An 11,418-nucleotide genomic window follows, 5' to 3' on the forward strand; every position below is an offset into this window, starting at 1 on the left:
CCTGAGAAACTGGTTCAACCAGTGTCTGCCTTCATCCAGGGAACAGAAGAACAGGGGTGGTTCCAGAGCCTGCGGAACAGGGGTGCCAGCCCAGCGTCTAGGAGACACTGTAGGGGGCCCACTGAGCTGGCCCCTACAGGCAGCCAGGCCTGGCCCTCTGGCTCCTCAGCGTCCAGCAGGTGGCCCCCTCGTCTCTCCACAGGACACCAGGATGGTGATTCCCACCAAGACCCAGGACTGCTTCTGGAAGGGCCTCCTGCTCTCAGGTAGGAAGGAAACCTGAGCGGAGGAGGTGGGACTTAGCCCAGGGGCTGTGGTTTCCTCTGAGTAGGAGGGAAATATTATAGAAGAAGGTGGGATTATTAGAGTAAGATGGGGGAGGAGGGGCAGTAGAGTCACAGCCTTTATGGAATTTTCTAGAATGTCAGGAGCATAGGAGTAGGACTTTTTTGTGGTTAGTTCCCTGTTGTTTCCCCAGTAACTAGATATGTAGGGAATTTTAGACATGTTGTATATAATTGGCATTATAGTTTACATAATGCATATGCCAACGAATATTGGCTGAATAAACAAATGAATAAATTCAGAGAGTCCAAGTGCTTAGATGCAGGTCACACAGCATCTCAGGACAGAAAAACCTCTGGGCAAATCTGTGATAGTCATACCAGTTCTTCCACCCCTGCACCCATGTCAGACATCACTAATCAATCCCAGTGCTGTTTCCTATAAACAACTGAGTCCTTGCTCCCAAAGGAGGACTGTAAAGAAGAGAATGCCATAGATCCCACTGAATGCCTCCAATCTCAAGCCTCCCTTGTAACTCCTCACAGCCTCAGTTCTGGTTCTCTGGATGCCTCAAAGTTCCTGGGCAGCCCTTTATATCCAGAAGATTCCAGAGCAGCCTCAAAAGAACCAGGATCTTCTCCTGTCTGTCCTGGGAGTCCCAGACACCTTTCAGGACTTCAACTGGTACCTGGGGGAGGAGACCAGTGGGGGCACAATGCTGTTCTCCTACTTCCCTGAGCAACTGCGGCCCCAGAGAGATGGCAGTGCCATGGGAAACCGAGACATCACCGGCTTCCCCAACGGCTCCATGCTGCTGCGTCGCGCCCAGCCTACAGACAGCGGCACCTACCACGTAGCAGTCACCATCAACCCTGCCTGGACCATGAGAGCCAGGACAGAGGTCCAGGTGGATGGTGAGTCCTAGGGACTTGGGAGGGAGTGGGAATCTAAAGGGCCTTGTGTACAAACACCACCTCTTTCAGCCCACTCATTCATTCATTCATTCATTCATTCATTCAGCACTCATTGATTGTCCACCTGCTGTGGCCAGGCCCTGGAGACAGCAGTTAGTCCTCTCATGCACTAACCAAGAAAATATCTACCGAATGCCGTCCTCACACCAGAGGCTGTGGGGTGCACCATCTCATCTAAGCCTCCCGTGCATTGATTAAGCAAATATTTCTTGGATACCTACTTAAGCCTGGTCCTGAGGAATACAACTGTATCGCTCAGGCTTCATGTCCGTAAGTTAAAGGTTTACTGAGGCTCATTCCAATGAGCTCAAAGTGGGGCGGAGGGCCTTGTAGAACCGCATGGCTAACGCCTGGCCTGTCAGCTCCAGGAGGCCAGAGCTCCTGTCTGGTTCACAGCTTCTCCTCGGAGCCCAGAGCAGAGTCCAAACACTGCCGGATGGATGGATGCAGCGGAGCCCAGGGCCTGCTGGGACATGGGATTGCTGAGGGAAAGGCCCGGTGCTTCCGGCCCCTGCAGGGTGCGCCATCCCTGGCCTGTCTCTGCTACTGGGCTCCATTCTCCTCTCTATGTCCGGGACCAAAGTGCAGAGGCAGAGAGAAAGGAAACTAGAAAAAAAAGAGAGCCAGAGGGCCAGACAGGGTCGCAGCGGCAATGCCCGCTCGGCTGGGCTGTCCCACATGGGAAGGTTCTGAGTTCACATCCACAGACCTCCTTGAACACGCGGGGCATGCGCGCGTTCATGATCGGGGCTGGCTGACGCTGGGGTAGACCGCAAGGTCAAGACTTTGATGGGGTGCTGTCTACGTATCCCCCTCTCTCTCACTCATGGAAGAAAGAAATTTCACAAAAACGTATTTTTTTTTCATTTTAGCAGTTCTTAATAAGAACGGTATATAAGATTATTTGACTCCTGCAGCTCCTCAATGGTTTCTCCCTTATATTTGCCCTTTTCCTCTCCTACTTGACGAGACTTGGTTTTCCGTTCAAGGATCTTTTTGCGGTCTTTGTCCAGTTTCAGCCTAGTGATAACTGCCTTGCTGGGGCGAGTCCCCACATGCACCGTTGTGCCATTGGCCTTTTCCCGCTGCACCTGCTCAGTGTAGATGACGTATTTCTTCCTGTACACGTGGACCACTCTGCCAGTCTGCTGCCCTTTATAGTGTCCTCGCACAACCTGAACAGATGGCTAAATAAAAATTTGCTAAAATTAAAAAAAAAAAAAATCTTGTTAATCTCTCTTCTTTACGGGATCAGAACCTCTGCTTTTTTAGTTGATCCACTTAAAGCTAAATTTAAGATACCAGTCCACTTGTGCTTTATTTTAGTGAAATGACCAAGGAAACAAATAAAGGTATTTATCTTTAAAAACCTCCAATTTCATTTTTGGCAGTTGAATATCACACACCCAAACTGTGACTCGTAAAAATCTTCTTTAACTTAAAACATATAAATTTTCCTTCCATTCTTTATGTATAGCTCGAAAGGTAGACCACCCCCCCTTTTTTTTTTTTTTTGAGAGGTTTTTGCTATAGGGCACATGCACTTGCCAGACAGAGAGAGACAGAGAGACAGAAAGCGAGAAATCCCCCCCCCCGGGGGGATGGTCACGCCACAATTCCTTCTCCTCCATTCTCCTCTCGGGATCTTGGGCACGCAAGTTTTAAGCCACTGGGTCCGGGACGCGAACCGCAGTCGACTACGTGGGAGTCCAGTGACATAGCCATTACGCTAACTGCTGGTCCCAGAAACCCGAGACATCACCGGCTTCCCCAACGGCTCCATGCTGCTGCGTCGCGCCCAGCCTACAGACAGCGGCACCTACCACGTAGCAGTCACCATCAACCCTGCCTGGACCATGAGAGCCAGGACAGAGGTCCAGGTGGATGGTGAGTCCTAGGGACTTGGGAGGGAGTGGGAATCTAAAGGGCCTTGTGTACAAACACCACCTCTTTCAGTCCACTCATTCATTCATTCATTCATTCATTCATTCAGCACTCATTGATTGTCCACCTGCTGTGGCCAGGCCCTGGAGACAGCAGTTAGTCCTCTCATGCACTAACCAAGAAAATATCTACCGAATGCCGTCCTCACACCAGAGGCTGTGGGGTGCACCATCTCATCTAAGCCTCCCGTGCATTGATTAAGCAAATATTTCTTGGATACCTACTTAAGCCTGGTCCTGAGGAATACAACTGTATCGCTCAGGCTTCATGTCCGTAAGTTAAAGGTTTACTGAGGCTCATTCCAATGAGCTCAAAGTGGGGCGGAGGGCCTTGTAGAACCGCATGGCTAACGCCTGGCCTGTCAGCTCCAGGAGGCCAGAGCTCCTGTCTGGTTCACAGCTTCTCCTCGGAGCCCAGAGCAGAGTCCAAACACTGCCGGATGGATGGATGCAGCGGAGCCCAGGGCCTGCTGGGACATGGGATTGCTGAGGGAAAGGCCCGGTGCTTCCGGCCCCTGCAGGGTGCGCCATCCCTGGCCTGTCTCTGCTACTGGGCTCCATTCTCCTCTCTATGTCCGGGACCAAAGTGCAGAGGCAGAGAGAAAGGAAACTAGAAAAAAAAGAGAGCCAGAGGGCCAGACAGGGTCGCAGCGGCAATGCCCGCTCGGCTGGGCTGTCCCACATGGGAAGGTTCTGAGTTCACATCCACAGACCTCCTTGAACACGCGGGGCATGCGCGCGTTCATCATCGGCGATGGACGTGCACTCATGGAAGAAAGAAATTTCACAAAAACGTATTTTTTTTTCATTTTAGCAGTTCTTAATAAGAACGGTATATAAGATTATTTGACTCCTGCAGCTCCTCAATGGTTTCTCCCTTATATTTGCCCTTTTCCTCTCCTACTTGACGAGACTTGGTTTTCCGTTCAAGGATCTTTTTGCGGTCTTTGTCCAGTTTCAGCCTAGTGATAACTGCCTTGCTGGGGCGAGTCCCCACATGCACCGTTGTGCCATTGGCCTTTTCCCGCTGCACCTGCTCAGTGTAGATGACGTATTTCTTCCTGTACACGTGGACCACTCTGCCAGTCTGCTGCCCTTTATAGTGTCCTCGCACAACCTGAACAGATGGCACGTTGTACTTCTGCCTCAGCTCTTCGGAAAGGGGGAAGACATAATCTTCCTTCGGATGCGGGAAGGTGCATTGAAATGCCTTTTACGGTTCTTGCTTCGATCAGAAGTCACGAAAGGATTGAACTTCCATTCTGGCCGCTGCCGCTCCGGCGATGGCTGCAAAAGAGAAAGTAAAAACGTATTTATTAATTTGGTTATGCACATAGGTATGAAATGACCCTCTCGTCTGTTTGGAAGTAACAGTCTTTACCCCACACAGAGCCTGACGTAGCTCACTCACACCCTTCAAGGGCTCCCAGGACATGGACACACACCCCCTTTTTTTTTTTTTTTGGGAGGTTTTTCTATAGGGCACATGCACTTGCCAGACAGAGAGAGACAGAGAGACAGAAAGCGAGAAATCACCCCCCCCGGGGGGATGGTCACGCCACAATTCCTTCTCCTCCATTCTCCTCTCGGGATCTTGGGCACGCAAGTTTTAAGCCACTGGGTCCGGGACGCGAACCGCAGTCGACTACGTGGGAGTCCAGTGACATAGCCATTACGCTAACTGCTGGTCCCAGACATCCCTTTTTGGAAGCTGCCCAAATGAGTCATGAGGCGTTCCATTGACCTAGCTGTGTCCCAGTGCCACACCTACTAAGGCGGACTGATAAAACAGCATAAAACCTACTTTGTTGGGTAATTGGAAGAACATTTTGTATGTTCCTCACATATATATGCACATACAGATATATATGCATGTATACATATATGCACATACAGGTATATATGCATATATACATATATGCACATACAGATATAGATGCATATATACATATATGCACATACAGATATACATACATATATGTATAGTGTGTTGGTGCATACCACACACACACACACACACACACACACACTCATTTGATCTCCACAACAACTCTGTAAGAAAGGTAATATTCCTACTCCCATGTCACAGATGGGGAAACCAGAGCACAGAAAGGCTGGGTGATTTGCTCGGAGTCACACAGCCAGTAAGCAGCCCCCCCGCCACATTCTGACCTCAGAGTCTAGCAATTTTGCTGCTAAGAAGTGCCAGGATATAAATGGGGTCCAGTTTGAGATTAAGGGCTGGGAGGTCCCTGTGCTGGGGGTCAGATGAGTGGGAGCCAGGCAGACTCCCTCCCAGATCTGGCAGGTTAAGTCGGAGACGCCATGCATCCCCCACAAGGCACAGCCCGGAACCTCATTCCTTTGCTGGAAGGATGAAGGTGCGAAGCAGCAGGTAGGTGGGGCCAGGTGGGGCCTGGACAAGCCGAGAATGGCAGGAGACCCGGGAAGCAGAAATTCGAGGTGCGGACAGCCTAGGAGTGCGGCCCGGGACGTGTTGAGTGTGACACACCTTCCAGATGGCTGGCCTGCAAAGCAGAAGGCTCTGGGCTGGAAATAACGGGGAGTGGCTGGTGCAGTGGGGACAGGGCCCCCACGGGACAGCACACAGCCCCCTCTCATCCCCCCAGAAAAGCATGTGCTGCCCATCGTACACCTGCCCGTGAATGCCAAGATCGTGGCTGCCATCACCATTGGGTCTCTAGCTGCTGGGTCCCTCCTCGTGGGCAGCATCACCTACTTCCTGGTGACAAGATGCTGGAAGGGCCAGAGCCACAGGTACAGGGGTCCCGGCTCTCGCTTTCCTTCCCTTCTGTCTCCTCCTATTCCTCCCCTCTTGGGTCCCTTTCATTCTTCCCCAAGTCGCACCCTCCAGCCCACACAATCTCATCAAAAGTTGGAACCCCTGAGGTGGAAAGGATGCTTCTGTCCTGTATTACACAGAACCCTGCATTGTATGGGACAAGGAGCCTACTCCTAAACTGACTTACGAACAAATCATTTTGTTCTCATCCCCCGCAACTTTACAGCATCCGCGATGGCTGGACCTAGATGCTCCATTTTGTCAAGAAACTCCTCCATACATTCCTCAGCTCTGTTCTTCTCTACAATAGCTTCATCCTCAGGCAGGCTGTGCCCTGGCATGATGGCTCCCAGTGGCTCCGGACTCAGATCCCATCAGCTCAGCCACCCGGAGAAAGGAACGCACCTTGTTCCTGAGAGTCCCAGTAAAAGCCGCGGGGCTGCCTCTCATTGGTTTAACTTAGGTCACATGGCCTCACATGGCCTGGTGTCGGGAGGCCCTGATTGGCCGTTTCTTTGTGCAGTCTCTTGGTCCAGTGGCTGGAGAGTGGGGCAGGGGGTCCCCAAAGGAAAACTAGCCGCTATTATCAAAGAGAGGCAAAGCCCTCAGATGGTATCTGCCAGTGCGTGGGGAGAGAAGGAGAGAGAGAGCCTGTTTCCAAAGAGGACAATCTGAAAAATTCTGGCCTCTCCTGCCCTTGGTTCTGAGCTGGCTGCAGATGAGATGGTTAATCTCTCACCACCCAGAAGGTCATCGAAAAGAGAGGCAGCGGTTTGCCTCCTCCCCAACTCCCTAACGCGCCATGGTTTCTGTCCTCGTCGTTCTTTTTTTTTAATAACTATTTTATTTAACTTTATTTATTTATTCATCTATATTTTTTTGCCGTAAGACACATGTGCTTGACAGAGAGAGAAAGAGAGGAGAGAGAGAGAAAGGGAGACATCACCTCCCAGAGGGGATGGCCACTCTTCAATCCTTTCTCCTCCATTCTCCTGAATTTGGGGCGCACATGCACATGCATGGGTTTTAAGTCCCTTGGTCTGAGACTAGAACCCAGCACTACGAGCGAGTTCAGCGACACAACCATTACGCTAGTCCTTCACATGTGCTTTATAAATAAGGGTATTCAAGTGAGCTGGTTGGAAAAAATATATATATTAAGGACAACCTAAAGCAGTTCGCTGGAGCGGACCGTGGAGATGGTTGGCATGAATGGTAGCATGTGGGAAACCTGCTCTTTGGCACGAAGTGGTGGCCGGGGAGACTGAGGAAGGGCTGCGTGGCTGGACGTCATGGACCCGAGGCTGGGATGGACGGGCCTCAGCCTGGCTTACTCCAAAGGAGGGGTCGTGGCGCTCTCCGGGGCCTAGTGGGCATCCAGCTTCTCTGGGCCTCTGTCCACGGCCTGAGCATCTTGCTGTCCTAATGTCGGTTTCCCCCCACATGCCCCAGGATGACTCCCACAGAGAAGCCGGAGCTGGGCCCCCCTCATAGTACTGGTAAGCTGGGAACCCCCAACCTCACTGCCCAGCCCTCCTCCAGCCCCTGGCCACTGCCCCCCTCCCCTCTCTCCCACTCAGGGACCTCCTAACGCCTTGCCCCCCAGACCTCTCTGCTGCCCCCAGACAGCCCACGGCATCTGAACACCATCAACCACCCCACACCCACTTCTTTTCTCCACAGCCTGTCATTCAGTGGATCCCATCCACCCCCCAGGCCACGATCAACCCAGACTCCATCTCCCAAATCCCCGAACAATCTCCTCGCTAGTCTCCAGGCACCCGGGCTCCCCCAACCCATCCCCAGGCAGAGCTCTCCTCAAACCTGGCCCTGTCGCAGCTTTGCTCAAAGCCCTCCATGGCTCCCCAGGACCCGGCTCTCAAGGCCTTTTGTAAACTGGTCCTCACGGCCTTCAATGGCTTCTCTCACATGCCACTTCCCCCGCCCCAGAAAAAGACGTATAAATGTGATGGTCTGCCAAAGGTTTGCAGAAAATGTATAGTAGCAAAGAATATTCATGGATTTCAGGGGGGTTTTGCACCAAAATAAACTTGTACTTTAATTTCATTTTCCATGAACTTGGGGAAGTCCCCAGCCTGTACGTGATCCAGGCTGACCGAATACGTCACGGTTCCTCGAACGTGGCCGCTTTCTCCCCGCCAGGCCTCTGCACGCACCCTCTTCTGCTTTACGTCACTCTCACTTCTTTTTACTCTCCCGATGTCCCCTCTGCAGGAAGCCCTCCCTGACCCACAGGCTGGTCAGTCGTCTCTCTTGGGCTCCTGCAGCCCCAAGGCCCCCTTCCCCACACTCCAGCCCTAAACACTCTGGCTTATCGCCCTGGGGATGGGTCTGTCTCCACCACTGGCCTGGGAGCCCCAGGAGGGCAGGGCCAGCACCGTCTTGGTCACCACTGTGACCCTACACAGGGCTGGGCAGGAGCAGGGGCGGGGGCAGGGGGGTGCACAAATGCTAGTTGAATAAATGAATGAATACATGAATGTCGGTGGGCAGCTTGAGAGGGCCTGTGGGTACCGTCTGTCAGCTGGCACCCCCGCCCCGTTCTGTTTCAGATGACGAGAACCTCTATGAGGTGATGCCATCTCCAGTGCTCCTGGTGTCCCCCCTCAGTGACACTGTGTACACAACCACAGCCATGGTGAGTCCCATCTCCACCCTCCCCCGAACGCCAACTTCTAACAGGGCGCCTCCCCTCTGGGTTGCCCGAGGTGTCCTGGGGCGCCATGACACAGACTTTGGGAACCTCAACTCTCTCTGATGTTCCTGATTTTAGATATTGTAAGGGTTGGGGGATGTGGCTCCATGGTGCAGCTGCCATGCACTGCTCAAGAGAAGCTGGATCCCACATGGTGGGACCAGTTCAAATCCCCAGCCCGGTCAGCCTGAAACACACCAGGCATGAGTGCCAGAGCCCCAAGTCCGATGGCTGGAGGACTGGAGGAAGGGACCGCAGTGTGCCAGGCCCGGGCAGGGCGCTCCTCTCTCCCCGCTCGCTGTCTCTCGCTCTCGCCCTCACGCGTGTGCGCGTATTCTGTCACGGATAAAGAGCTATTTGTAAATCATAAGGAGGCGGACGCTAGTGCCGCAGTAAAACGTGACACTCGGCAAGGCTCACCCACGTGGGAAGGTCCCAGGTTCAACTCTGGAGACTGCCCTGAGAGCACCTGGCTCACGCGTGCCCGTGATCCGGGGCTGGCTGAGGCTGGGGTGGATCGTGGCGTGGAGACCCCATTGAGGGTGCTCTCTCTCTCTGTCTCTGTCTCTCTGTCTCATGCTATTTGGAAAATCATAAGGGAAAGGCTGAAGGATCCGGCATTTGTCTCTGGGGTGTGGAGGCTAGCGGGTGGGTTTCCCTCTCTCTCATCCTTGTCCGTGTTATCTACACGGAGCAGGTATTCCCTTCATAGTGGGAGTGAGGAAGGATTAAGTACAATAAGTTAATTAAGTCCAAAGAGAAGCTGTGAAGGCAGAGATCTTAGAACCAAAGGTGCCAATGCAGGCAGCTAAGCCTTCATGGGGTGGCTGCTGGACGCCGGGCACCCAGTGTCCTTCCGCCACTAGGCACCAGAGGCTGCTGGGGGTTGATTCCCTTCTCCCAGGAGCCTTGCACCTTGCAAGGGAGGGGCAACGGGGACCTCAAATCCAACTCTGCTGAACACCAAAGGTCAAAGGCCAGTGGGCGGTGGGGTACGGAAGGGGCCGGGGCCTGACTCACCCATGTTTTCCTTGCAGCCCCCGCCCCTGCCCCCACCCCTGCAGCCAGAGGAGCAGCAGCAGCACTACCAGGTGTGGAGGGCAGGAGGGTCCCAGAGCCAGGAGTGCCACCACCTGCCTGGGCGGGGAGGGCCGGGCCACGGCGGGGGGCGTCCTCAGCCCAACCCCCACCCCACACCTGTGGAAAGGCCCCTCCCCTCGGGCCTGCAGCTTCCTCCTGTGTAGGCTCAGAGGGGTGTTCAGTGTCTCTGTCTGTATGCCTGCATGTGCGCCTCCGCCCTCAGGGTCGGCCTCTCTCTCCCCTCTGTATCTCATTATGTATCCTGTTTCTCCCCACCCCACTGTCTCTGCCACACTCCCTTCCTGTGTCTCTGTCTCTCCTGCCTCCTAGTCTCTGTTGCTCTGTGTCTCTTTTGCCAGCTTTGCAGCCTCTCATAGCACCGTATCTCTCTCTCCATCCGGTCTCCAGTCCTCTCCCTGCGTGTCTCCCCGTGTCTCTCCGTGTCTCTCCATCCCGGCCTCCAGCCCTCTCTCTGCATGTCTCCCTGTGTCTCTCCGTGTCTCTCTCTCCATCCCGGCCTCCGGCCCTCTCTGTGTGTGTCTCCCCGTGTCTCCCGTCCCCACCCCTGCTTCCTTTCTGTCTCTCTCCCTCTGTCCCTGGGCCCCCCACACTCGCCTTGCCCCCACCGTCTTACTTCCTCTTTCGTTTACCCACCCAAGGACCTGATAAGCCCGGACCCTGACCCCTACTGCCAGCTGGTGCCCACCTCCTGAAGCCCCCAGGTGCCCCTCCAGGAGAAGACGAGTCTCCGCCCTCCTGGGGCCCCCAACCCCGCACCTACAGGAAGGACGCCAGAGACCCGCAGGACAAGGTGGCCGGGGCTGTGGGGCGGACAGGACTGGCCAAAGACCCAGCATGGTGCCAGCCAGGTGTCCCAGAAGGAGCCCCAGACTGTGCCAGGTCCGGCTCCTCGCTCGCCCCCTTTGGTGTGTTATTCCGAACAACCCGGTCTGGGATTCGTGCCCCCTCCCATGCCAGGGTCCCCCATCCAGATATTTGGGGAAGGGGGGTGGACTCAGGCGTGCCTCACAGGCAGATGCCTGGCGGGGCTGCCAACTGTCTCAGGCCCCCCACCCCAGTCACGCTGGGAGCCCCTGCCTCTGAGGACAAGGCAGCCCCCCACCATGCAGATCCGGGGCCATCACACGGCAGGGAGTCCTGGCCTAGCCCCAGTGGGCCACAGTCCTCAACAGTCCTCCCCACCCAGAGGTTTCCCTCTGAGAGCCTGCTGCCAGCTCGGGGCCTGTACCCTCCTGGAATCCCACCCATGGCCTCAGGGCAGCTCCCTCAGCTACCTCCATCCCATGCTCGGGTCCCCACCTGGGTCCCGCCTGTCACCCCTTAATTTATTCATTCATTCAGCAATAAAGGAGCCTGCCCTCGCCCTCGCCCTCGCTGTCTACCAGCAGTTCTAGACTCCTGCAGCTTTGGCAGGGACAAAAGAGAGGGAGCCTGTGCTCGCCCGCCCGGGGGCACAAAATAAATGCTTCACCCTTGGTGGGTCGGGTGGGAGAGAAAGAGTAGAGGGCATTGGGAGTGCAGAGGGACACATTTTAAATAGGGACAGCAGAGAAGGTGACAGATGAGCAGAGACTTGAAGGAGAGGAGGGAGGGAGA

At 54.4% G+C, this 11,418-nt stretch overlaps 1 protein-coding gene across 1 annotated transcript; it reads left to right on the forward strand.

The window, feature by feature from the left end:
• Window positions 1-211: 211 nt before the first annotated feature.
• CEACAM19 (CEA cell adhesion molecule 19) lies at window positions 212-10,514 on the forward strand. The gene is made up of 7 exons (XM_006142148.1): window positions 212-266; window positions 831-1,199; window positions 5,833-5,980; window positions 7,458-7,504; window positions 8,579-8,664; window positions 9,786-9,812; window positions 10,461-10,514. Exons 1-7 carry the CDS (start codon window positions 212-214, stop codon window positions 10,512-10,514), a joined length of 786 nt encoding a protein of 261 aa, XP_006142210.1.
• The last annotated feature ends 904 nt before the right edge of the window (window positions 10,515-11,418 follow it).

The sequence above is a fragment of the Tupaia chinensis genome, unplaced genomic scaffold, assembly GCF_000334495.1.
Source record: "Tupaia chinensis unplaced genomic scaffold, TupChi_1.0 Scaffold000067_1, whole genome shotgun sequence".
Lineage (NCBI taxonomy): Eukaryota > Metazoa > Chordata > Mammalia > Scandentia > Tupaiidae > Tupaia > Tupaia belangeri.

Coding starts and splice junctions, on each gene's coding strand:
- CEACAM19 (XM_006142148.1), top strand. CDS start 212: ATGGTGATTCCCACCAAGACCCAGGACTGCTTCTGGAAGGGCCTCCTG. Junction 267..830: donor GAAGGGCCTCCTGCTCTCAG/GTAGGAAGGAAA, acceptor AACTCCTCACAG/CCTCAGTTCTGGTTCTCTGG. Junction 1,200..5,832: donor GACAGAGGTCCAGGTGGATG/GTGAGTCCTAGG, acceptor TCATCCCCCCAG/AAAAGCATGTGCTGCCCATC.